This window comes from Haemaphysalis longicornis, unplaced genomic scaffold, assembly GCF_048455015.1.
Source record: "Haemaphysalis longicornis isolate Haplotype H1 unplaced genomic scaffold, Haemaphysalis longicornis Haplotype H1 scaffold_7, whole genome shotgun sequence".
NCBI classification, from domain to species: Eukaryota; Metazoa; Arthropoda; class Arachnida; order Ixodida; family Ixodidae; genus Haemaphysalis; species Haemaphysalis longicornis.
Genome location: NW_027526422.1, coordinates 24,657,673 through 24,685,163, shown reverse-complemented (window position 1 = coordinate 24,685,163; position 27,491 = coordinate 24,657,673). Strand labels below are relative to the sequence as shown.

Below are 27,491 nucleotides of genomic sequence, written 5' to 3'. Positions count from 1 at the left end.
CCCCCCCCCCCCGATCTCAAGCGATGACTGTGGGGGCCCCACCACCGCTGTCTTCTGGACTTCCTCCGGGAAACGGGTGCCAACTTTTGTACCTTTAGGACTTTATGCCAAAGGGCATACTATCGCAATAAAAAAAATTTGTGCCGGTGTCTTGGATGGCTGCGCAGTACTGTATTTCGTAAACATTAAATTTCACGTGTAGTTATTTGTCGTGATAACGTTGCGCCTGCACCCTGTGTTGTGTAGGGCTGAACTTCCCCCTCTGTGTCGGCGAAATACTTGCGATCTGTGCAATGGAGTCTCCCGGACTGTAGTTGCGCCGAACGCCCTCCCTTCGTTCGCTACGAGGAGCTCATAACTCAGATGACTGAACCCGGCACCTCGTGTACCTCTTCACGTAGAGTCTGATTAGAAACTACTGCGCGTTGCGCGAGCTCGTTTCTTCGGGATTTTTACTTTGTTTAAACCCAAAGATGAACGAAAAGAAAAGAACGAAGGGTTGCGAGGGTAACGAGAACACAAGAGGATAAGAGAAATCAAAGTTCTAAGCGGTGCCTCTTTCATCCACGCTTCAATTCAGCTGGCTGCTGCCGTAAGCGACAAGACTGTTGGCCCTCAGGGAAGCATGAGAGCCCTTTTAGACGGCTTCTCTTCTGTCTCCATTTAGCGGCAGACGTTTCAGTGACCTTCTTAAGGATTCTCTGCCGGCCTCCCTGATCGATTCTTGCCCGCTCGCTTGTTTGTTTCTCGCGCTGCTCCCGCTTCGAATCCCTACTTTCCAACAACTTTAGTCTCGTCATCTTAGCGCACCTCATGGCATCGTCCCCGGAAAGTTTGCTTCGTATTTCCTCGCCCGCCAAAACACCACCCCCAATAAAAATTCTGAAAAACAAAAAAGATCAATCGCACGTTACTCGTTTCTCTTCTTCTTTCCCGGACCTTTACCTTCTGGCCTTGAAGGCCTTTTTTTTTTTTTGCTTTCACTAATCTGAACCGCATGATCATGTTTCCCGCCTGTCATTGATGTAGCACCCCTTAGTTGTGATCAATTCTGGAATAGAATGGCCCTCGTCCTTTTCTCTTATCCGCGTTTTACAATTTTGCACTATTGCTCACCCCCTCTTTTTCTTTTTCGCTTGTTTTCCCCCCTCGCCTCTTCACATAGCGCCTAGTACATAAAGATAAGTCACCTTGTCATTTTAAATTCATGATTTAGTAGCGACGCTACTAATGTGAAAGTCGAGGTTCAAAAAAGCAACGCCAGACAGTGTCGACCGGACAAGCGTCGTCAAGCCAATCGCCTGGCGGGAATAATGCTTCAATCGCACGGTCTTCCATCAAGTTGGTGTCGCGGCACTTCGCTCAATGTTCTTCCATTTACTGCGTGTCGATCGGGCGTCAAAGAATCGGCGGAGGAAAGGGCGCGCTTAATGAAAACCTTTCCGCGAGGGCTCGGTCATTTGGAAGCGCCGGCTGTTGCCCGACACAACGGCTCGTCGTCAAACAAAATGCGCGGCCGGCGCCACAGACGGCTGGCTGCTGGGCCGGGATTTCGTGTAGAGCCTGCCCTTACTTTCAGGCGACTCGTCACTGATGTCACAGTGCCAGATGGCGGCTTGCATTCGGGACACTTTCTGAGGGAACGGCAGATGGAGAAGAAACGGGTGTTGTGTTCCTCACAATGTCGGCCAGCACTTCGTCTTCGTTCGCTCGAAAGACGTCTGGCGCCCTCCTGAATCACGAACGCCGAGATTTCACAGGTGATTGTTGTTGAGGCAGATTAGCCACAGCTACTGAACTGCGAGAAAGACCGTTGCAAATCGTTATGACCTTAGTAAAGGAATACAAGCAGTTGGATGTACGCCTCAATAAAAACTTCCTCCGCTGTTTTGATTCGAAAGGGCTGGTCGCGGAACTCTGTTCTATGCCTTTTTGTCACTTCCAATATGTAGGTGCCACCAGATGCTAGAGGCACGAGACGTGTTTTTGTTTGGAACTAAACGCATGGAGCATTCTCTGCCAAACAATACGCGATGGGGATCGAACACGGCGGCCTATTATGTGCTAGTTGGCGTTGTCCACGGATGTGTTAGCCAGGGGAGTATTTTTTGAAGTAAACTTAGAAGACATAAACAATTTCAGACACCGCTCCAGGATTAACACTGCAGTGATGGTACAAGCCGCATGCTCTGCATACTGTTGCTGTGAGAGGGAGGTGCTTCACATTCTCGAAAAAATGTCTGGAGAGTTTGAGATATTTTAAGAAGCCTATGGGGTGTTTGAAATACTTTCGGAATGGGTTTTGAAGCACCGTTAAGGGTGTTTATTTACAGGCCCACTCTCCGTGGTTCTATATATCGACAAAAAAAAAATGATGTGATTCCTGCTTTACCAAGAAGATTGACCCTCGACTGTGACGGTGCAGGAATATATTTTGGAGCATGCTGTCAAGAACTAAAAGCGGGCGTGCTTGCACATAAAAATTAAAATATTTCTTGGTTCCCGCTCACTGCTTAAAGATCCCTGCCCGCGTAAAGCACTCACTCACTCACTCACTCACTCACTCACTCACTCACTCACTCACTCACTCACTCACTCACTCACTCACTCACTCACTCACTCACTCACTCACTCACTCACTCACTCACTCACTCACTCACTCACTCACTCACTCACTCACTCACTCACTCACTCACTCACTCACTCACTCACTCACTCACTCACTCACTCACTCACTCACTCACTCACTCACTCACTCACTCACTCACTCACTCACTCACTCACTCACTCACTCACTCACTCACTCACTCACTCACTCACTCACTCACTCACTCACTCACTCACTCACTCACTCACTCACTCACTCACTCACTCACTCACTCACTCACTCACTCACTCACTCACTCACTCACTCACTCACTCACTCACTCACTCACTCACTCACTCACTCACTCACTCACTCACTCACTCACTCACTCACTCACTCACTCACTCACTCACTCACTCACTCACTCACTCACTCACTCACTCACTCACTCACTCACTCACTCACTCACTCACTCACTCACTCACTCACTCACTCACTCACTCACTCACTCACTCACTCACTCACTCACTCACTCACTCACTCACTCACTCACTCACTCACTCACTCACTCACTCACTCACTCACTCACTCACTCACTCACTCACTCACTCACTCACTCACTCACTCACTCACTCACTCACTCACTCACTCACTCACTCACTCACTCACTCACTCACTCACTCACTCACTCACTCACTCATGATTAAGTGGGAAAATTTAGTCGGGGAGAAGTAGGTCCCACAGAAAAACAAAAAAAATCTATATGAAGCTGACGATGGAAAAAAGCGATTTCGAAGGCCTACCCAGCACGAAGTATACGGGTTCTCAAGAGACAGGCTTCGCCCTCTACGCTGAAACATACACCGAAGAAAGAATGATCGGAGAAGCGACGACAACAAAGAGAGGGAGAGAAAAATAGACATTGCGAAGACAAATCCCCCTAATAAGTGCAGCATCTCAGCCGGCAAGCAAGAGAGCACGCTTCACCGACAAAGCTTCCGGCCACTGCCACAGGACAAATGCCGTGCGCCAGTGAAAATAATCGCGGTGCGGCGGATCAGATAAATAAAACTGTAAGTGAGGAAAAAAAAACAAAATGGGAAGATAGAAAAAAAAGCTATAATTCGGCAGAAAAGGGAAAGGTACTAATAAACATCGATTTTTATTCCGCTCGTAGAAGACAAGAAAACGAACAAATCAAGGCTACAATCAATATCTCGTAGAAGTTTACTGGGCGGTCAGTCACCGGGCAACAAATGCAGCAAACAAATGTGCCAGCGGGACATGACAGTTGCAGTGACAGTGCGCAGAGATATGTGGCCTCCAAATATTGATTCCGGAGGGCCCCATCACTCGTATACATGTGAAGAAACGGGTCGCTGAAAGGAGAGCTGCGTACCACTAAAACAAAACGAGTGGAATTAGCCAACAACTGAAAGTGGGAGAGGAGGAGAGGTGGGAGGCGTAAGGAAGAAATATGGCGATTGTTCCATTGCTTAACTGCTCCATTGTGCAGCTGAATGCATAAATTCTACCATGTGCGATGGTGCCGGGTGCGCCTCAGTGCGCTTGGAAGCGTTCTCTTGTCTTGAGAACAGGCAGGCCTTTACCTGTTAACATCCCAATAGGAGTTAGTACTTCATGACCCACGGGCTTAAAAACCATCGTGCACAACACAAAAATTGATTGATTGTATACGGTTTAACGCGCCGACGCAACGCAGGCGATGAGGCGCGCCGCAGTGGAGGGCTCCGGATTAATTGTGACCGATCTTTAACGTGCGCCGAAATCTCGAACGCACGGGCGTTTTTGCTTTTCGCCTCCATCAGAAAAGCGGCCGCCGCGGCCGGGAATCGAACCCGCGACCTCGTGCTCAGCAGCGCAACGCCTTAGCCACTGAGCCACCGCGGCGGGTCGCAACACAAAAAGCTTTTCAAATACATAGCAGTATTCCCAACGGCACAGTTGGCTTATTTTAAACACATGCCACTTCCGTACTGAAATAAAAAAATAAAACTCTTGCTTGCTAGACCTGTACAGCCATTTAGTGAAAACTGGACAAATGCGTTTCTTGTTTCTTTTTTATTTCACTGAAGAAGTGATCTTTTTTTTTAAGAAGCGAACTACGCCGTCAGGAACATCTCAATAAATTTGTAAAACTTTTCCTGTCGGTACACGACGCTTTTTAGGCCTGTGGGTCACGAATTAGTAAAATCCCATAGGAACGCGATCAAGTGAGTCCCCCTTAACCAGGTGTAGAGCCCGGTTTGCTTCCCTGCACTGGGGGGCTTGGGTTGGGGGTATAAAAGAAAGATCAGGCGAAAAGGGGGAGATAAGAAGGGGAACGCGCGCACTCCTGGTCCTTTTTCGGCAGTAAAGACGTTCGCCGGACGTGATGGTGGACACCGATGCCCTACGATTGTCTCTATCATGAACGCCCGATCGTCCAATCGCACACTGAGTAGATTTTCCCGCATGTAGGCGGGAGGAACGAGTCAGGTAGGGCAGCGCAGTAGGTCCGGCTCTCGGTTTCGCGCCACAGCTTGGGGTGGCGGAAGTGAAAGCAAAACCACGAGAGGCGCCAATGAGCCCGCTAACGATCGATGACAAAAAAATGGCAGCATCTCCACTCCGAGGATGATGGCGAGGGTGCGGAGTAAGGGTACTCGAAATGACATCCACGTTGCGCCCCGAGTGACATCCGATTTGCGCCCCGAGCGTCATTCGATTTGAGCCGTGAGTTGCACCTTGATTATTCCCTTATTGAAACTGGAACTCACGGCTCAAATCGAATTTCGCTTGATTTTCGCTGGATGGTGGTGTGCTGCACACGGATGGACGCGGACGGACATTGGCAGGTACTAAGGTACTCCGCACCGTTACAGGCGAGGGAGTAAGCCGTTTGACTCTCGGTCGTAGCCCAATGGGTAAGACGACTTGTGCACGTCGCCGCCTTGTATACGTCTGTCGGTGGGGATTTTATTTCTTTGCCTCCCTGCTATCCAGTTGTCCGGATAATAAAATGCGGGCATTGTATAACGTTTTCGTAAACTGCTCATTACTTTGGGCCACGGAACAAGAACAATATAGGAGGGGAAACGAGCCTTCCTAGAGCGGCCAGATAACGCCACAAGCGCTCGTCATACGTTAAAGGAGTACTGACACGAAATTTCAAAGCTGAGATAACTATGTAAAACGCTTCCTTTTTATCAGGAGATATCTCCCAGCAAGTTTCAACAGCAACCGTTCAGCGAAACATATTTAAAATCAATTTTAATCTTCGCCCGCACGAGAAAGCCCAGAGCGGGCCGACGTGACATCATCTGCTACGTGCCCCAAACTGCCGACGTCGGGGCTCCCGTGACGAAGCCGACGCGCTGGCTGTGGTTGGCGCGCGCTGCTCGGGCGTGTGTACACGTCATGGTTTTGGGACTGACGTCACGCTGCCAGGGCCTGTGGGGACGGCGAAGACCTCGGCCGGTCTGGGCGCGCGCGTGCGCTCGCTCGCACGCGCTTCCAGAGAGGCAGCGATACGGCAAGAATGGTGACGTCATGTTATACAAGCTGTCATGGCGGCCGCTCGGCGTTTTTCAGTCGAAACCGAAACTGGCACGAATAAACGACGCCGTAAATGAATGTTTACGCTGCGCTCGACCGTCTAATCTGTCATTCTATGATTAGTGGGCTGGTAGGCACGCATAGCAGCGAAAAAAACGTAACATAAAAATTTCGTGTCAGTACTCCTTTAAGCTAGGGGCATCTGCCGCGGGTGAAGAAACTGCGGGGCGGCCGCATTCGGCATTGCACTGCACGGCCGCGGAAAGAAGTGCGGCCGGTATTATTTCGTTCATCAGGTGCCGCTACCCTATGGTTCAACCTCGCAGCGGCGAATCTTTGCAGTCCGCTTTGGTTTTCGTTGTGACATTATCGGGTCACTCGCCCGCGCTTATCGCGATGGGCCGTTTCGCCTCCTATATATTCTTGCTCCGTGCTTTGGGCACAAGTGCATTGTTAGCCTCCTCAACCTATTTTTGTTATCTTTTTTTTTGTTTATTTGTTTTTCCCTTCCTTTTGGTCCCGTAACACGTTTCCTTCATTCCTTGAATGCCGCTGAACGGTAGCCGTCATTTCATTTTCTCCAGTAATCACTCGCTGTGCGTAACACCTGATAAGATTTTCTTCCTTTCCGCGCTTGTGTGGGTTGTTTTTATCTATTGCCTCTTTAAAGCTGCTTTCTTTTTTTGGTACTGCGTACTTGTGTTGTTTTATTTATTTTTTTTTTTACTGATTTTCCCCAGTGGTGCTAAATCCATCGTCGTTCGCTGCCGTATAGTGCCTAGAATATTCTAGGCACTATAGCTGACGCTTGCTTCCCTGGTGACTTCTGATCTGGCTTCAGCTTGTTTTTGTAGTTTCCTTGAGAAGAAAGAAACCGAAATTGCTTTAAAAGGAAAAAAAATGGAGAGGCTTGCCCTAAGTCGCGCAGGGCTTGAACCTTTCCTTTCTATGTAATCACCTAAGATTCCTTTCTATGTAATCACCGAAGGACGCACCACAACGCATTGCATTACGTTTGAAATTGATTTAGATGTACCGTCGTCGCTTCTCATTGCGGTAGTACTAGTCATCGTCAAATCCATCTAAATCGTCGTCTTCCTCGTGCATGACTGGCGGGCCCGGATAGTTTTGCCCACAAGTTCTCACATTTCTCCCGAAATAGAACGCGACAGCACGCGCTAGAACCGGCGCCAACCGGTTTCGCGAACAGGACGTCTGTAGCGCGAGCTGTCTGGTTCGCCCCCGTTGAGACGCGGACGCAAGTGAACTGTTTTCTTGCTATTTTTTGCCACGCGCAAGCCTGGACGACGCCGGGCGCTCCTCGTAAAACGCGGCGGGTGTAACAATGCCCCGGGTTTTCTGATGACGCCAGACACACTACGGCCAAAAACAACAGCTACTCTGTTAAAAAGCTGTTATTAAAAAGTACGGATATTATCGACAACATCGGAAGTGATGTACGTTCATTGTTAAGCTGATGTACCTAATTGCCTTCCTCTTTATCTTTCGTTCATGCACTGTCGAGCAGTTTTCGCGTAGTCCGCAAATTGCTGTTAAATGGTTTGTAGCTATTTATTTTGTACCTCCACATCTTCCTTCCCTCCGTCTTATTGCAGGTTTTTTTTCGTCTAGCCACCTTGGCTGCACATGTACTTTCCGTTAGCTAAGATTTTCTTCCGTTTCATTTTCTTTTTTTCCGTGTCATCTCGGTCGCATCTAGTTTTGGGAATCTGTTGGGTATAGGGAGCGTGCATGCGGCATTACAGTCTCTCCTTTGTCTTACCCCACCGTGTTCTTCTAATCTTCTCGTCCTTCCTAGTCAACCCCTCAGAGGCTTCTTTACAACTCGCCTCACGTGTAATTTTGTCGTCGTGTGCTTTCCCCGAGAGACCCAGTTTGCTTTTGTTTTTCCCGGCTTCCTTTGTCGCTCGCGGGAGACAGATAGTATCGCGTGTACGGCGGCCCTGACTTGACGTGCGTGAAGCCCCCCCAATCGAGCACCACCACGCCGACCGAGCTCGCCGCGGACACAGGGATCTTCCCTTCTCGCTATCGACCCAAGCTCGACGAGGGCGTCCTCTTCCACGTCATTCAAGAAACGGCGTCTCTCCGAACGTGCCTCGTCGGCCGAAGGGCCAAATCTGTTCGCCTTAGTGCAGCTACAGTGTTGAGAACATGCTGCTCTTGTTACTCACCTTGTGTGCTGAGACACTGCCGCCTCCGGGGCCTCGTTCTTGTTTCTGTTGCATGCCAGGAGGTGGCCCTTCGTAAGGGTTCACATTCCACTCCCTACTCCCGATATCAACGTGGCTGGTAACACGAACTGGAAACTTGGGAAGACGCACCATACGCATATGGGCGCTGACCGCATGGTGTGCATCATCATCATCACCAGCCTATCTACGCCCACTGCAGGGCAAAGGCCTCTCCCATTAATCTCCAATTACCCCGGTCTTGCGCTAACTGCGACCAATTTATCCCAGCAAACTTCTTGATCTCATCTGCCCATCTAACTTTCTCCCGCCCCCTGCAGCGATTGCCTTCTCTAGGGATCCACTCTGTTACCCTCAATGACCACTGGTTATCTTGCCTTCGCATTACATGCCCTTCCCACGTCCATTTCTTCTTCTTAATTTCTACTAATATGTCCTTAACACGCGTTTGTTCCCTGACCCACTCCGCTCTCTTCTTGTCCCTTAATGTTACACCTATCATCTTCGCTCCATTGCCCGCTGAGTGGTTCTCAATTTAAGTTGAACCCTCTTAGTGAGCCTCCAAGTTTCTGTCTGCCCCGTATAGGTGAGTACCGGTAAGATGCAGTTGTCATACACTTTCTTCTTCAGGGACAATGGTAGGCTGCCATTCATTATCTGAGAATGTCTGCCGTATGCACTCCACCCCATTCTTATCCATCTGTATATCTCTGCCTCATGGTTGGGCACGCTCCGGCACGTCATCGGAGAGTGCGATTTCACCGAGACAATCGCCCCACCCTTTACCCAACCCTCCACCACCCTTCCCACACCCCTTAACGAGCGATGGGAGACCTTGCTAACCAGCCCCGCCTTGGAAGACCAGCTCGTCCTGATCTCCAGGGGCCAGGCAGCCGCGGAAGCATATGGGTCCCGTGAAGAGGGAACCACCCCATCCGGCACGTAGTCGCCGCAATTTTCTGGGGCTAAAATAAAGTCTCTCTCTCTCTCTCTCTCTCTCTCTCTCTCTCTCTCTCTCTCTCTCTCTCTCTCTCTCTCTCTCTCTCTCTCTCTCTCTCTCTCTCTCTCTCTCTCTCTCTCTCTCTCTTTCTCTCTCTCTCTCTCTCTCTCTCACATGGTTGGGACCCGGGGTCACAACTTGACCTAAGTAGGTTCGCTTACCACTTCTACTGCCTCGCCACCTATCTCAAACCGTTGTGCTGTCCTGAGGTTATTGATCATTACTTTGGTTTTCTGCATATTAATTTTCAAGCCCACGGTTCTACTCTGTTCGTCCAGTGCGGAAAGCATGCTTTGCAATTCGTCCCCCGAGTTACTTAGCAAGGCAACATCATCAGCAAATCTGAGGTTACTGAGATATTCTCCATTAACCCTTACTCCCACCTGTTCCCAATCCAACTTTCTGAATACTTCTTGTAAGCATGCTGTGAATAACATTGGAGAGATTGTGTCTCCTTGTCTGACGCCCTTCCTTATAGGTATTTTACTGCTCTCCTTATGGAGGATGATGGTAGCTGTGGACCCATTGTAGATATCCTCTAGTATTCTTACATTATGCTCATCTACCCCCTGGTTCCGTAATGCCTGAATGACTGCTATAGGGTTTCGACCGAGTCAAATGCTTTCTCATAATCTATGAAGGCTATATATAGGGGTTCAGTATACTCAGCGCACTTCTCTATCACCTGATTGAACGTGTGAATATGGTTCATTGTTGAATAACCTTTACGGAACCCTGCTTGTTCTTTAGGTTGACTGAAATCTAAGGTTGCAGAAATTCTGTTAGCAATTACCTTGGTAAATACCTTGTAGACGACTGACAGTGAGCTAATCGGCCTGTAATTTTTCAAGTCCTGCATGTCACCTTTCTTATGGGTTAGGATGATGTTCACGTTCTGCCAAAATTCCGGTACACTTGCGGTCATTAGGCATCGCGTATACAGGTTTGCCAGTTTTTCAAGTACAATTTCTCCGCCATCCTTCAAGAGGTCTGCTGTTATCTGATCCTCACCAGGTGCTTTGTCCCCTTTCATTTCTTTCAAAGCCTTCCTTACTTCTTCGGTCGTTACTGTTGGGATGTCCATCTCCTATGTCTATGGTGTGTATGCCCCGGAGAACTTAAGAACAGCAACGGAAGTTGCCACTGTGCCTCATCACCGCCACCGGATGATACTGCACGCGGCGCAAGTAGTGCATTACTGGGAATATTTTGAACATGGCACGAGCCATTCCCGTGATTGTTTTGGACTTAATATGCTTATAAATTACTGCAGCGACGACAAACAAACTACGACAGAAAAGGCAGGCGATATCACGCATTCGTAGCAATGTCCTTTCAAAACGTGCGCGCCCGTTGACATCCGTGTCCGTCGCTTAGGCGGAGTGATGCCGTACAGGAGCTATTGCCGTTCTTAACTTGTTCCCGAGTATAGTAAACGTGCGGCATTGGCGTAGCTAGAGGCTCGAATGATACTGGAATAACATCGGACGTGATGATGGGTCTACTTCCGGCGAGGAAACTCGGAAAATTTTTGTCATCTGGTAGCTTTCTTGTAAGTTCTAATGCTGGAAGCTGCAGTGATTTTACCCATTGCGCGGAGAAGTCATATTGCACGTTTCCACGTTGAGTATTACCAAAACGTCTAAATTGCAGAGAATAATTACAGTGACACGCTGTAACAATCCCCTTTTTTGTCCAAGCACGTTTAGGTGTGCCGGAATTTTTTTACTGTCCTGCTTGAGGTGTTGCAGGGGGAAATAGTCCCTTTTCCTCGAAGCAATCCTTTAAACAAAGATGTGTTTCTAACCTCTGCTCTTAGTACCGTTCTATTCTATGTATGGTAGAACACGCAGTGGAAACCTTTTTGACAGCTTAACCATATGGGTTTTCCTCTACGTTGATGTTTTTTTTTTTTTTCGTGTTTCCGAGTGGTCTTTTTTTTATTTTCTTAACAATTTCAAAGAAACTGGCTGCACAATTTTTTATGAGGACGCACCCTTTGTCTTGTGCAACGGCTTACTGCGTGCTATATTAGCGACAGGGTCACTAATTCATTACAGGAGGAATTCTTTTCGACTTGTGCCCATCACTGGTACGATGATGCATATGCACAGGCGAGCAAAAATCCGACGAACAAAATAATCTTACTTCTTGGGACATTTTCATGATTGAAATCAGATCCCTCTGCTACTGAGGCAGGAATGATAACCACTCGACTACTAATATTTATTTTTTCATTACTCGTACAAACACATGTTAAATTGTAGTAACAGCAGGTATTCACAAAATCCAGAGTTTCCACGATGCAAAAAATTATGTTAAATGCAACCTTGTGCTTTTCATTGACTTGCAAAGTAACAAAGCTCGAAAGGATAAGAAAAGCTAGACAAAAAGAGAGCAAGCTGCGAACGCAACAAATCAGGGTGAAAGTCATTTTGATAATGCACCTGTTTCAGGTGTATAATCATCCGGGTGAAATAACATGGTTGTACGTATACAGTGCAGGCTTGCCACGTTATCTTGACTAGTCTCTGCAGTAATTCGCAGAAGGGCTTTGATTTGACTCCTCGTATACAGTTCGGCATCTTAAATTCACGATGGCTGGTTGGCTTCGCCGCGGTTCAAAACAGCAACACGGAATATCCATGCCGCGGATGCTCCCGACCCTTGCCCACTCACGCACGACAGAAATCCACACGGGAAATTGTGAAGCAATGGCAAGGTTTGCGCGTAAAGAAGTACTGAAAATTGCATTGTTTGGAAACTACGTGTTCACAGCTCAAAACAGACATATTACGTAGGAGAGGACCAATATGGGCGTGGTTTTGTTGTGTCCTTTGCCTGTGTCATGGCTGCTTTGCTCTGTGGAAATGAAAACAAAATCAGTAGATTATGTCATTGGCAGGACCAAAGGCATATCTGTCACTCAACCGTACCTGCATATCCACTATTGAAATTATTTTCTCAATTTAGAGCCAAGACTCTGGGCGATACCGAATGAAATAATGTCCTCACACAGTCATCTTAATAGCTTAGCCGTACGCCAACAACGTTCGAAGTAGGGTGAGTCAACTTGGGGTGATGGCCAGTGAATTTCTTAGGGTGCAAGCACTAGGAAGTTGAACGAGAACAAATTTGCGCGCTCTGAAGCCTGTTCGCGTGCTCTGAAGCCCAGCACGACGCTGTCACATGTCCAGAGAGTAGGACATACCCGCAAACGTGTATTTGGCAACGCTTTACAAAACGACTAATCAACTCAATCCTATCAGTCAGCCAAAACCACTCTCTCACTCTCACTCACTCACTTACTCACTCACTCACTCACTCACTCACTCCACTCACTCACTCACTAAATCAGTCAGTCAATCAATCAATCGATCGATCGATCGATCGATCGATCAATCAATCAATCAATCAATCAATCAATCAATCAATCAATCAATCAATCAATCAATCAATCAATCAATCAATCAATCAATCAATCAATTCTGAAGCCGAGCAAGCACAGAGTTAAACATCAACAGAGTAGTACAAACGCGTAGGGGTTTACTGGAGAAGGTTTTATCAGCACGAATTTAGTCTGAGTCTGATGCACGCACGCCAGAGAGAACAAGCAAGATTCATTCAGACCCGCATAATGACACAAATGAACCAAGTGGGCTTGCTTGTGTACCTAAAGCAAAGCAGTGTCAGATCGGCCCATAATTTTTTTAATTAAAATAATGCATCTGAAGAGATAGATACGTGGGCTCGCAAGCGCAGATTACTTTAGGTCCTTTGCAAGGTTTGTGAGACGTCCGCATGACAGCTGCCATTCGAGGAGCTTCATGACCCGGCGTTGGAAAACCCTAATTTGCTATGCCCCTGTTTGACGTAAGAGTAATCGAACTTCTCTGGGTGATTTTAATTTTTTATTGAAATGTTTCCGGCTGCGAGCACTGTTGTACTAAAGAGTTTTTGTTGCAGTCAGGGATATTTACATGTAAAATAAATGAATGAACGAAACCACAACTGCTAGTTTTTTGGGGGAATCGTTCTTCAGGGATGCCTTTTGCAATAGATATCACTGTTGTTTCATTTTCGTGGAGCTACACGCTACAAAAAAAAAAAAAAAAAAACTCCGATGAAGTCGAAATTACGACATTGAGGCTGAAAAAAATGGCAGTCTCAGTTTTATTCCCAAATTTGTAAATGTATAAATACGAGCCCTACGAAGCTCATTTTTTGTCTGTAGGTTTATGTAGTCACAAAGTTTAGGAAAATGCGCAAAAATGATGTGTCCGCTCAGCATAAAATTATTAATTGCCAGAAGTCTCAATTAATTGCCACGTTATAAATTTGTTAATCCTTTTACTTCATGCTCTATTTTTTCTTTGTGTACTTATGGGACCCTAAAATTTGGGAAAACACACAGAAAACACCGTTTCGCTTGAAATAAAAAAATCAGCAGTGAAAGGGCTAGATTACTGCGTCTAAAGTTTGTGTTTCTTTCAAATGATGAGCTGAAGATCGAAAAAAACTAATTTGTGAATACCGTCAAATACGGGAAGCTCTAGAGTGCAACTTAGCCAACATATAACCGAATACAGTTGGTCTCCACCCAGACACATGCAAGCGCTTTTTTTCCTTCCAAGCAAGCAGAGATTGGAACGCGCTACCTCATGACGTGGTCACATGCAGAAACGTTGATGTTTTCATATGGGGAATATCAAGCCTGGACCGTGACTGAACATGGCCACAGTGAAATACCTTTTATGGTTTCCAGCCTGTCATTTTGGTGCGCATGTGTGCGTATGTGTGTTTCCTTATATTGTTCTCCCGTCTTCATCTTTACCCCCAATGATAACTTTCGGTTGATTGATTGTAGGGTTTAACGCGCCGACGCAACGCAGGTGATGAGGCGCGCCGTACTGGAGGGCTCCGGATTAATTTCGCCCACCTGGGGATCTTTAACATGCACCGAAATCTCGTACACACGGGCGTTCTTGCTTTTCGCCTCCATCAGAAAAGCGGCCGCCGCGGCCGGGAATCGAATCCGCGTCCTCGTGCTCGGTAGCACAACGCCTTAGCCACTAAGCCACTGAGGCGGGTAATAACTTATGGTTGATGAATGCTATATTATATAATCTTGAATGGGCACTGCTGCAAATTTCCTACACCGTTGTGTTATTTTTGAAAAGTTATTCTTTACTTTTGTTGGCCGCCTTTGCCTTTTTCAACTACATTACTGTAGACGCAAAGTGTGTTATGTCGTTTTGAATGTCTTACCAATTCCTGCAACAACCTCCACTAAGAGGCTAGAAGTATGTTACAAATAAAAATAAAATAAATAACATAATTAAGTGCGGAGATAAGAGGAGAAAAAAACTGGCTCTAATCCACGCTGTGAAAATGATTGGAAAGCAAAGCTTTAAACTACACCCACAACACTTGCCCGTGCGACGTCACTTGAATTCACACACGTGGCTCTACAAAGAGTGAAAACAGACATTCTGCCAGCCGTTACCTGGAATTCGCGGAGGCGGCGTCCCGAACGCAGCAGCGTCGGCCACGGCTGGGCTAGGGCGGCGGACGCCACGGCTGTAGCCCGGACGTGCGTCAGAAGAAGAAAAAAAAGAGGAGCGTCTTTCGAAGGGTGAGACAGCGGAACAACCCTCACTAGCTTTCGCTGTCGCGTGCCAAATTTAAATTATTATTTGCACCGCCCTAATCTGGCCCTGTCGCCGTTATGTGCCTTTTGCAAAGAACCAGAAACAATCGACCATTTCTTCTTCTCCTGCCGACGGTTCTCCTCGATAAGACGAAGATACTTAGAAAGTACATGCAGCCAGCTAAACCTCCCGCTGTCTACTACAGTTATTTTGTCATTCGGGGCGAAGGAACTGGGATTCTGCCACGGGGATCTTTGCAGTGCGTTGCACTCATTCATCCTGGAATCGGGCCGTCTGTCGTGCTAGACAGCATTTAGCTTAACTCAATTTTCTTGTCAAGAATATGCGCGTCAAGCTCACTGCTTCGTCTGTACCACTTTATTCGTGTTTCTTACTTCAAATTTTCATTAAATGGTGTTCGATTTTACCTTTTTTTTCTTTCTTTCTCTAATCTCCTTACTTTTATTTCTCTACTCATATACTGCTAATCCATCCTAATAATTAAAAAAAAATTCTTTCCCTTCAAAAATTACCTAATTTCTTTCGGTAAGGCGCCCATTTCCTGGCCAATCCCCCTGAGTGGGTACGCGCCATTTCATTGGAACCACCACCACCACCACCACCTAGCCATCATTGTGTGCTAGCGCGGGGCTACACCACCTTTTTCCTTTTTCCTTTTCTTCCACAATTTACTTCATTTTCGTATTCCTAACTACCTCCTTCCTTCCCTCCCTCCCTATTAGTCACTTCATTCCACTTAGTTTTCTTTTTCCTCTCCCCTTTCATCCCTTCTTCCTGCCTCCTCTTTTTCTTCTTTCTCTCCCTCTTCATTTTCCTCATTGCATCGGTCTGTCTCCTTCTATTCTTTCTTGATGTATCTGTCGCCATCTCTTTCGACGAAGAGCTTTCGAAAACGAGTTCCGAGTCAAGCTTCGTCTGGGTGAGCCGCGTTGCAACAGCTGCTGCTCGGTCGGCGTCACATTCAGCGATGCACTCGCCCTTGAACGAACACGATTTGCCGGTATGACACGCCTTTTTTTGCTTCCCCCCTTTTCCCCCAAGTTTGTACATTCTTCCTCGGTGCCATGGCGCTCCAACTGGGATTCTTGTCATCTTTGGATCTTCTAAGCTGAAGACGAATACACGAAGGGGAAACTGAGTAATATCCTTTCAATAAGAGAGAGAGAGAGAGAGAGAGAGAGAGAGAGAGAGAGAGAGAGATAGATAGATAGAGAGAGAGAGAGAGAGAGAGAGAGAGAGAGAGAGAGAGAGAGAGAGAGAGAGAGAGAGAGAGAGAGAGAGAGAGAGAGAGAGAGAGAGAGAGAGAGAGTTTTCTGCAGCGAAGCGGAAGAACCAACAATAAACTCTGGGGACGCCGACGAAGCGCAGAATAAGCAACAACATGAACGGGCGGGGCGTATGGATGCATCACTGTCGGCTTTGCATGCTGATGAAATTGGAAGCAGTTGAATCGAATTCGGCCCTTTAACCGAGCCTGCTTCCACTCTGCAAGGAAAGAGTGTAAGCGGGTGCAGAGCCATTCAGGGCCCTGTCATCTTTGGCCGCCGGCGCAGGAAGCAAGCGTATATACTACAAGTAACAACAAGGTCACCCTTTTCTCGGCTCGAAATTTCGCTCGTAAATGATGGTAAAATACGACCGCGCCTTTTCAGAAGACGAGCAAAGTGCCTCCCACTCACTACATAATTTTGAAAAAGCGAGGAACGAGGTTGTGCCCTACAGAAAATGCCCTGTCGTAGTGATGGCGAGATAATTTACCAATTTTCCACTCCGCAATTTATTTTTCTGTGGAAACAAAAGCCGCGGAAAAGCTTTGCTTCATTTCTTTTTGCCTAGGATACTTTTGTAACAATATTTTTCGCGTTCGACATCAACAGGCAGGATTTCAATTATTTTTTTTTTTCATGAAATAAAGATTCTTTCCTTCTTGGATGATAAATCGTTTGGTCAACAGACTACGACGTTGCGGCTGGTGGAGCAAATGCCTCACGCTCGTGTACATTGATTTACCGTTAATGATCTAGAGGTGAACTCGTCCGCCTGGTCTTATTTATAGTGCCGGAAAACTAACTCCCTTCACCCCAACGGGCCTCCGCGCAGCTTAGAACGAGGTGGGCGGATCGACTCCTGGCCTCTGAGCTTGGACTTACAAAGTAGGCAAAAAGAGCAGTAGGTTTTTTTAAACCGCAGAGTTGTTTAAGCTTGAGCTTGGTACAGCGGCGTTCGCAAAATGTGTTCGCAAAAATACTGCGCGCATGTGGGTGTACGCCTTGTGAGGAGCGCCCGGAGTCGGCCAGCTCGACCTTCGAGGAGAACACTCTGCCCAGCGTTCATGGCGCGATCTCTCGCTTGGCGTCCACCTCGCCAGTTGTGCGGCGCGCACAAGCGGAAGACAAAGTTGGGGTGCCTCCTAACATTTATCTCAAAAGAAAAAAACCGAGGGACGACGCTACGCAATTATTTACGATAGAAACGTGTTTCATTTCACAGAAATACGTTTACAACAGCCATTGGGAATCGTTCCCAGAATAAATACCGCATGACAGAAAAACGACATTTATTGTCGTGGAAAAGAATTGCTTTATGCCTGTAATAGGACTTGTTTCAAAAAACAATTACTGCATGGCTGAAGTACGAGACAGAGAAGTGCCAAAAACCTGCCCTCAGATTCACAACTGAATGCTGCAGTCGCGTTTTAGCACATCTACCATAAGCTTGAAAAATCATCATGCACTCCTCCATCTAACGACGACGATGGTTTCAGCTTTCTCGTGAGGGTTTCCTTGGTTGCCGTCTGGATTTGGACTTTGACTCGAAGACTGTTTGGACTTCGATTTGTTGAGCTTTGAATCTGACTCGCACGCAGTTTGGTCTTTTGATCGCGTTGTGCCAAACGTTAAATGTTGCCATGTGATTTACTTTATATGTCAAAGACCGCACGTTTAAGATATATAGAAAAAAGGGAACGACATAGGTGGTATTTTGGTGTTTACTATTGGTTGGATTTCGGTCGGTTGAAGTCCCACAATCTGGTTCTTGCTCGGAACGTACAGAACATGCGTTCCAAACAACATGTGTGAGATTTTCAGAAATGTATCCGGAAAACGTGTTGTTTTGGAACCATGCGTGATTACAAAAAATAATACTGCCGTGCAACGAATTCACTTATGCGTCCACCCCGGGCATAGTCTACGTAGAAAATTCAAAAGCACCAGTAACTTCCCTAATGACACCGGTAACTACTTCTACCTGTCTCCTTCATTGGTGTGCGGTAACTTTTTTTTTTAAATGCAGAGCATTTCTTTAACTCACGATGTCACCCGGCGTTGGCGTGCCTCGGCGTCCGCAACAGCCGTTCCAGGTGCGCCCTCTCCCCCACTCCTCCTCGCCTGCTCTCCGCTGCTCCTCGCGTGTTCTCTGCGTGCTCGGATCGCGTTCAGCAACAGGTGGGGCGCGCATGCGGCGTAATTTGGCGCGGGAGCAACAACAGTTGTGGCGTGATTGTGACGTAGTCGTGACGTGGTCGTGGCGCGGTCGTGCCCTGATGGGCGGTTCTCGGCGTTCGCTCTCGCTGTCAATTTCTTTCGAACCAGATAAAATCGGGTATGTGCGCCCCCCGAAAATGCTCTGCATTTGACCGTGCCCCTCGCGAGGGGGATAAATTTGTGTCATTAAATGTCGCACACAGGCTGCGAAGGCCGAGTTTTCGTCCCCTGCGCCCGCCCGCGCCAGGGAGGAGCCATGAAGAGAAAACAAAAGTTTGTTTTATTCGAAAGATTAGGTGTTTCATAGTACCCCAAGCGCTTTCCTGGAAGCAAATGATGCTTTATTCACTGAGAAATAAGGCAATTTAAGCCAAAATTTTAAATCTCCCGCTAAAATTGAACATTCCGTGACGTGTACAATGGCGTCATAGAGCCGGTCCATAAAACAGATACTTAGTATGCCGACTCCATATAGCACCCACACGCGGGAGTCGATCGAGACGGCGGCCATTTTAAAAATACTAGTAAAACCTAGTGCACCCGCAGCCCTAGTCATGGAATCGCCTGATCCGGATAACAAAACTCTCGCCGAGGAGCTCGGGCTTGCATTTAACAACCTCACACCACTTGAACGCTCAATGCTTCTAAGTGCACGAGCGGCAAGAGTTGTGGGATACGCGGTGGACGGGAAAGCGACCATTCCGCGATAGCCACAACAGACGAACGCCCAGCCGTCGGCACCGCTGCCTCGTCAGCCCCGTCGCGACGGACGAATATAGACTGGTACGTATGTGCCGTATTTTGATTACGGTTAATAATAGTTCAATTTCAGTAGCAGTATCACTTATGCCAGTTGGCCGGTGTCGTGTATGGAAAGCCGTTCGCGCGATCTCTCTGCTTCGACCAGAAAGATACGAGCGTCAATGCGCGGTGTTTACGGCATTTTTTTCCCCAAGGTCAGAGCGGTTTGACGAAGTCGGCGACAAGCGCCAGCATGTCCCAGGAGTGAGCTAACGTAAGGGTCCCTGCCGTAACTGAACAAACTGAAGTTTTCAGTGGTTGTAAACTCGAAACGAGCTCGTAACGACAGCAGCAAGCCAACACCATTCGAAACTTACGCGACGACTGGCACTATCTCGTCGCTTCTTGCTGTTCCTTACTCCCCTCGTTTCTATGTTTACCTTTGCTGGTTGGCGATATGACGGCCAACCTCCTGTGAAGGGATTACGATACGAAGCAAGGTCGCGGCTGTGCGTGCTGGAACGGTTCGTTGGCCCCGAAGAGCCTCGAACCCGAAAATTCGTCTGCGCGACGGCGAGATGTCGAGCTCGGCCGGCGCTAGTTTCGTACGCATTGGCGCACACGCTTGCGAGTTCGTTCGGACCTTCAACCGCTTACTCCACCGTTCTTTGTCATAAAAAGAATGTGCAGTATGTTTCACGGGCATTTAGCTCGCTATGCAAGCTGTAAGCCCTGCCTAATACCCCTGTCACACGGGCACTTTCAATCGCGATTGAGTCGATCCGGATCGAGCTAAATCCGGATCGGGCGCATGCTAAACATATGGTCCCTAGAAATTGTGCTAGTCTGCCGTCCGCGCGCTTTCTCTATGGGAAGGCGTGTCCGCACCGCTGATGCACGCACAGCGCTGCGCAGAGGGCGCTGCGAGCAATCGGAGCGCCCGAGCGGCCGGAGTAAGAGCGGCCGGCCGGCCTGTGCCGCGCGCTACTGCCGCGGAGCGCGAGCGCGCATCGGGGTTTGTCGGCCACTTAGAGCGGTGAAATCGAATGGTACGAGGTACATCAGCTCACAATTGAAGGTACGATAGCACTATAAGACATTTTAGTTTCACGCCCCGAGTTTTTCGCGAATTGGAGCCTCTTTGCGGCCGCTGAATTTCGCGAGTGAGACCGAAGGATGAAACCGCAACAACTAGCGTAGCCGTTTCACTACCACCGCTTGAACCATTATTACAGTGAAGCTTTCTATGTCTCACTGATGGCCTATGCCGCCTCGAAAAAGACTGCAGGAAAGCCAACTGTCTCTGACGACGGTGCTGTTCGTGAGTAAAGTGAGAGGAAAAAAAAAACGCTTCCCGTGGTCAGAATCGAAGCTGGCTCCATCGCGTTTTGAAGCCGACGTCTATCTCAATGCGCATTTCCAACATCGTCAAAGCAGTTTGGATTTGGAGAGGAGTGCAGTCAGAAAAATTATCCACTCCTCCACTCCGCAACGATGGTTGAACACGAAGCTTTCTTCGCGTGAAATGAAACGGCAAAGGGTCGATGTCAAATCCGGCCCGATCATAAGTCCAAAATGCGTGCGAGCCAAAGTGAAAGCTCAATGAGTCAAATTCAAAACTCAGACGACAAGGAATCGCTCACAAGAAAGCTTCGCGTTCAACCATAAATGTTCAGACAGTGAGATCCCGTTCAAAAAGAGCTCCATGCGGCACCAGAAGCTGCGTTTGTTCCACATCGAAACTACCGGGTCATTCCCGAACGTCATTGACGGTGAAAAGCACGCAGACGGCTGGTAGGCTGACAAAAAGAAAAGCGAGAACTTGAGTAAAATGTTGTGCCAGCAAAAACTTGTTCCTATATACTTTGGGCAGAGTGCGGGGGGAGGGGGGATAAAGCAAGGTATATATGGTCATGACAGTATAAATAAACCTCAGTATTTTTACTCCTTGGTTTCAAACAGCCGCGGTTATAATGATTGGCCATAACACAAATATTCACCCGTTTTGCTTTCCCCGCGTGCGTCTCGCAATTCCCTCCGAGTGTGTGGGTTACCAAAAGAACCTGTGAAATGAGGAATGCAAGCAAAGTTACTGATTTGCAGCCGGGTGTTATAAAAATCAGTTTCACGTACCGAATGCTGGCGAATGTTTCAAATCGTGGTATTCACGAAAATTACAGGCACGCAAAAGAGGTTTGATAGTACCCAAATTTTTGAAAATTTCGAGGTAAGCGGAGTGTTGGGTTAAGCGAAATGAGAAAAATGTATGGCCAGATCACTGGAATAAGAGCTAGTGCTGGTAACAAACGTTCCAATGCATAGGGACGCTTCCGGAATACAGGCAAAATAATTTGCAGAAAAAAAAAACAATTTTTTTAGGTATTGCGGAAAAAGAACTGCGTGATGCACGCCTGTTTCGCCTTCACATCTGGTCCCCAAAAAAAGTGTTTTCGAGCTTCTCAATGCCGCATCAACTGTTGGCCGCCAACGCTATATTCTATCTTGCTGTTAAGCAGGCAAAGCTAATGTTTTTCTTGTTCCTGCCGTTTTTGGCACTTCTTGAGAACCGTCGTCGTCCACATGATGAAAAGCGTCTTCCCCAGCTATATGAACAATGTAGGCGTCGGACAGCACTCCGATAACGGGACGTCGGCCGCGCACAGTGCGTACCCCGCGCAAATTTGCCGTTCGCGACAGTGTTCGGCGGGTAATGGGAGCTAAGCTTTAACCGAGAGCTTATCAGCTGCCTGCAGCGGATGTTGCATTGCGTCCTCTTTGTCAACATTTCGAGATATCCGTGATCCCCGAATAGACGTTTCGAGACAAAGGGTGGAAAATGCGCCTATGGCAGGTATATGCACGGCAAAAAAAAGGTTTCGACTTAACCGGTATTTCGAGATATCCGAGTTCGAGTTATGGAGAAATCACTGTATCTGATGACTGAAGGTGATAAAACTTCGTATGCATGTGCACACGTCTTGTTTTTTTATTCGGCATTTACATTTAACAGAATCCCAGTTGACTGGACGTAACTGAGGGGGCCGCGAAGACGTGCGCTTAAGGGCCTTCAGATCAACGATGCGAAAGGTCAGAAGGCACCGGTTCGAGCTGCTTTATTTACATACACGTACAGGGGACAACATCTTGGGAAACTTGCAAAGAAAGACGGTTCCAAAGAGCCATACAAAAAAGCGGAGCGCCGACACACCACACACACATTTTTAGGCGCTGACTAATCCATCAGTTAACAACGGCGGGGATATTCACAAAGAACGGTTGTTTGCTTGGTAATGTAGCTGAAGTCCCGCATGATGTTTCCAAGCTGGAAAACGATGCCGTGCCGGCAGTGTTCCCGAAGCCCCCGAGTATGCGTCGAAATCGAAATAGCGTAGCGACACGATTCCGCGGTTTTTAGAAAACTCGATCCCTCATAATACAGGAAAACGTACTCCTGTCACTTCACGCTTCGGTTAAAACTCTTCGTACTGGTAAGAACCAACTTATTTGGCTAATCTGGTTTGTCGACAGAAACGGATAGGGTTCGAAAAGGGGCAGTTAAAATGGGCTGGATCCGCCGAGAAATAGGGCAGAAATACGAAGGCAGCAGCGGCACGGCAGAGCGCCGTCCGCCGCTGCCCATCGCGCCGGCCGGCCACCGCGCTCCGATTGACTGCAGCGCCGCCGCTGCATGCATCACGGAGGAGCCCCCTTCGCGGCCGGCGGACGGCAGACTAGCACATATTTCTAGGGACCATACTAAACGGCAGTTTCAGTCGCGATCGAGCTCGATCCCGCTCGAACTCAACCCTGGTTTCTCAAGCGCGATCGAGGCTTCCAAGCGCGATCGAACGAAAGCGGCGATACTCTCGTCCCCGCTCACTAATGACACAGAAGGTGAAAACTTCAACTAACGCTACAAACTGTGTCAAATAACTTGACCCAAATAAGCGTTAGGTAACATTTACATAGTTACGTATACCTACGACCGCGAGAAGTTACCCGACGCCGGCCGCAAGTACAATGTTAGCGCCAGCTAGCGTACACGAGTGCAACCGGTGCAACTTTTCGATCGCGATTGAAAGGGGCCGTGTAGCAGCGGCAGTGCGTCGAGCGCGCTCGAAAACTCGATCGCGATTCACTTCAATCGCGATTGAAAGTGCCCGTGTGACGGGGGTATTACATACGTTTGCTTTTGCCGGCCTCCGCCAATCGCAGAGCATTCCCAAGTGACATCATAGGTTCTGTTGCGGAAAATGAGCTGGTGGGTCGCATGGTCATTTCCTTTTTTCCTAATTATGTAGCTTATTTGAGCGAAGTTTGCGTTATAAGTGGTGTCGTTATGGTTCTAACGAGGCAATCTTTCGAATGAACCAAACTTGTGTTTTCTCTTCATGGCTCCTTTAAAGGGGCACTGACACAAAAATTTTGCATCTTGTTTTTTTTTTTTTGTTGCGATAAGTAGCTAGTGACCTACTTATAACCTGTAGAAACCTCATTTGCTTCAGCGTGCGACGGTTGTTTAATTAGAGGCATTTTCAATGCGGCCAGTCGCTGTTTCGGTTTCAGCGAGTGCCGCGAAACCATGGATTTTGTGGATTTTGTGTGAACAAAGCTGACCACGTGACCGTCGGAGGGATATCACAGAGCAGAGCCGCCGTAGCACTGTCGAATCCGCATCGACGGCAGTTTCTGCGAATGCCCCCACGTACTGATCTCGTGAGGCGCTTAATTAAAAAGTGACTGTGGATGTGACGCAGGCGCTGCGAGTGCAAATGCTACCGCGGCTAAAGAACGACGCGCGACGCTCGAGACAACTTTTTATTCCTCAATGCTCGAGACGGTGGGTGGCAAGACGCGCGTTGGGAGCAGCCGGCCGGTCTGCCTACAGGTCCGCCTACAGATGTGTTCGGCTCAGCACTGCGGCGGATATTCGAGTGCCGCTCTCGTAAGCGGTACAGATGACAGTTTTTAATGCAACCCGCCATCGCATCATTAACTCCTTTCTCACGTAAGCCACCATGGTCGGGACTTGGGGACAATTTCGTGCAGCGGTAACAAGCTATCACTCGAGCTACCTGCGCCGGCCTGGGCCACTTCGCGGCCGTGGCCGCCGCCTGCACAGCGACCGTGCGGCTAGCTCAGTGAGCTTTTCGTGCCTCCGGCGCGTTTTCGCATCCAATGGTAATAAACAGTAATAGAAACAGAGTGCCTGGAATCGCTGTAGAACTTTGGTCGCGGCCAGCTGCCCGATGAGCTGACGAAATCACGGCGCCTCCGCCGCCAACGATCGGGTCGTTCGTTCTCGAGAGCAGAAGCTCCGCCCTCCGATTGGAGCGGCGAGCCGCGCGAGCCGGCGCAAAACGCCGGTAGTGCGGAAGCGGCAAACACAAACTGGTGACGTGTTGGATGTTGTTTATTTACAATTGCGCGTGGTCCTCTGCTGGCTGCTCGGTTGCGTTTCGCACACTTCAAAACTGATTTTAAATATGTTCTAGGCTGTATTCGCCGCTGATATTTTGCAGATGATGTATGTGTGTTCCCACCAATCTATCTCCGAAGTTATCTCGCCTTCAAAATTTTGTGTCAGTGCGGCCCCTGCGACCTTTAGCGACCTTGGGCCGGAGCAACGGTGCGCCGCCGGTAGTCGATCGCGGTGGGCACGGTCGGGGCTTCTCCGCGCCCGCCCTCAGCACACTAACCAGTATACTCTAGGCACTGTAGTGACAACTTCGCTATGTAGAAACGTTATGCTAACGCGTTAGATGCAGTGTTGAATTAGCGGGTACTTTGTACGCTCGGAGAGGTATAGCTTTTGGGTATGTGCCATCCCCTCAAAATGCAGGACGCGATCATTATGTATCTATGCATGTTTACTTAGCATGCAAAAACAATAAAGCAAAAGGCATGCAAAATCGTTCCTCCCTCTTCTGTGGACATTCTCTGCCCACTCCTACAGATCAACGTCAATACTCGCAACGATTGCCTCATTTACGCCCGGGGCTTTATTCATTATAACGTTTCCATACAAGATAAATAACGGCGACGCAAACTTATGGCGCCATATGATCTGAGGGACAACCATTTAGTTGACACCTAGTGAGACTATCGGGCCATACATTGTGCGATGTTATCGCCCTCGCAGAAAGCCAGCAGACAACTAGATTTCTCGGGCCGCCACTGGCCAACATGGCGGGAACCGCCGTTGAGTGGGATGCGGCGACCACGACCGCGTGTCGTGTAAAAGGTATTGCCGTCTTCGTCCACAAGTTTCACGACCGTGTCATCACCTCCAAAGCCCGGGCCTGCTACGATTACGGGGACGGACTCAACGTCCGATGGCTCGGCGTTGTGCGGCGAAGCGGCACCCACCTCCGGGAATCGTTCGCTGCCGCTGCGTACCGTTGCAGTGCTCACGGTGTCGCCATGCTGCTCTGCTGACGGAACAGGCTGCTCGTCGTCGGCCAACATGTCGTAGCGTGCCTGCAGCGCCCGCGCATCCCTGTATTGCCCGAGGAGTTCGCGGTAGTGCTTCTTCCTCTGTCCCTTCGTCAGGCCAGGCGACGCTACCTGGAAGAAGAGCGGTTTGGCAGACGCCATCGCCAGGGGGCTTGCCTCCTGGCACTCCGCTTCCCAGTCTTCCGTGGCGCGCGGGCTTCCCGGTGGCGTTTTCTTCGCGTCGGTGCAGCAGCTGTCCCGGCAGTGGTTGAGGTGGAACTCCACCATCCACGACGGAACGACGTGTTTCCCACCCTGCGGGCACACCACCATGGAAACCTCCCTAAGCCTTACTTGTGGCGATGGCGTCGGTTTGCCGGGGGGGCTGCTGGCCGAGTCTTCGAATTCATCGTCACTCGAGGAAGTAAGCTCGGAGGTGAGGCCGGAAGTAAGGTCAGATGTAAGGTCAGAACTGAGGTCAGAGTCTGGCAGTACGTTATAAGACATCTGGTCGCGTTCTCGCTGCAATCCTTTTTGTGTTTAATGGCGCAGGCAGGTGGGGGCGTTCCCGCACGTTCGATCTTAGTAGCGATGACGATGATGCTCGCGATGAGTTTGGAACGTACCGCAAGTGCTGACCTGGGCTAATTTAGCTGTGTTCTGGTGGGAAATTGCAGCCCGATATTCATTTATTTTCCAGAAAAGAAAATGGAAACGTGAAGTGAAGATCAAGACCCCAAAAGCAGCTGTTTAGCCGCCGAGGAGCCGCGGCAATGTATAAAATATTACGCCCATGCACCTCCCCTCGCGGGAACCCTGGTGTGATGCGACGCTGAAGGGGTTCCATTGTGCGTTTCCGTTGGGTCGATTACTCGAATTGCGTGAGCAATCGTCGGGTAATGCGATAGAGAGAGAGAGAGAGAGAGAGAGAGAGAGAGAGAGAGAGAGAGAGAGAGAGAGAGAGAGAGAGAGAGAGAGAGAGAGAGAGAGAGAGAGAGAGAGCAAGCGTAGCGCGGACGACCGTCGACTGACAGACCGGCCGGAGCGCGGCACTCCGCTTAATGCGCAGCGCGCCCGAAGGAGCTGAGACCGCGGAGAGAGAGGGCGCTGCACATGCGCACAGCGCGCTTGCGCCGCGCCGCCCACCGGCGGAGTGAGAGAGCGCGCCGCACTGTGCGCGCCACAGATGTTGGGGGAGAAGGCGCGCTGTCACGGCGAGAGGAGGAGGGGCGCAGCGGTGCGGACAACGACGGACGCACGCAGGAAGGACAGGGCCGCCGACAAGAGATGATCTCAGCGTCGCATCTAAAATGTGGTCGACCGATTATGCACCCTGGCACTGTACATGCTGTTCAGTAGCAGAAATCCCTCGTTTCAAGAAGTATAAATTCTTCCCTAGAATCCAGCAACGAAGCAGGAAGGTGTCCCTAAAACAGAAAGGCGCCAGGATATTCTAGGCACTATAGTTAGGTCACCACACTTTGCTGCATGATGATGATTGTACATACCCATGGTTATGATGGTAGTAACTTTATTTTGCCCAAAACTGGGTGAAAGGAGGAAGGGGAAGTGGTTGTCTTCCTGGATTCCTCCCTCTCAGATGGTGGACTGCAGCCCTTGGGCGCGAGCAGTATCTTCGGCCATTTGGACGGCCTTGAGGCCTTGATTTATATTTCGGGGTCGGAGCTAAGCGAAAAGGTCTCCCACTGCTCCGTGCTTGTAATGCGCAAGTGTGCTTGCAGAGTTCGTGGCTGAGCATCACAAGCCCAAATGATGTGAGTGTGGCTCGCTGGGTGCACC

General features: G+C 48.9%; 1 protein-coding gene across 1 annotated transcript; it reads right to left on the bottom strand.

The window, feature by feature from the left end:
• Positions 1 to 11,708: 11,708 nt before the first annotated feature.
• Positions 11,709 to 26,304, bottom strand: LOC144144824 (uncharacterized). The gene is made up of 3 exons (XM_077676334.1): positions 25,626 to 26,304; positions 14,865 to 14,938; positions 11,709 to 12,220 (listed from the first exon to the last, which is right to left on the bottom strand). The coding sequence occupies exons 1-2, from the start codon at positions 26,196 to 26,198 to the stop codon at positions 14,918 to 14,920; spliced, it is 594 nt and encodes a 197-aa protein (XP_077532460.1). The 5' UTR covers positions 26,199 to 26,304; the 3' UTR covers positions 11,709 to 12,220; positions 14,865 to 14,917.
• Between the last annotated feature and the right edge of the window lie 1,187 nt (positions 26,305 to 27,491).

Coding starts and splice junctions, on each gene's coding strand:
- LOC144144824 (XM_077676334.1), bottom strand. CDS start 26,198: ATGTCTTATAACGTACTGCCAGACTCTGACCTCAGTTCTGACCTTACA. Junction 14,939..25,625: donor GCAGCGAACGATTCCCGGAG/GTGGGTGCCGCT, acceptor TCCGGGCTACAG/CCGTGGCGTCCGCCGCCCTA.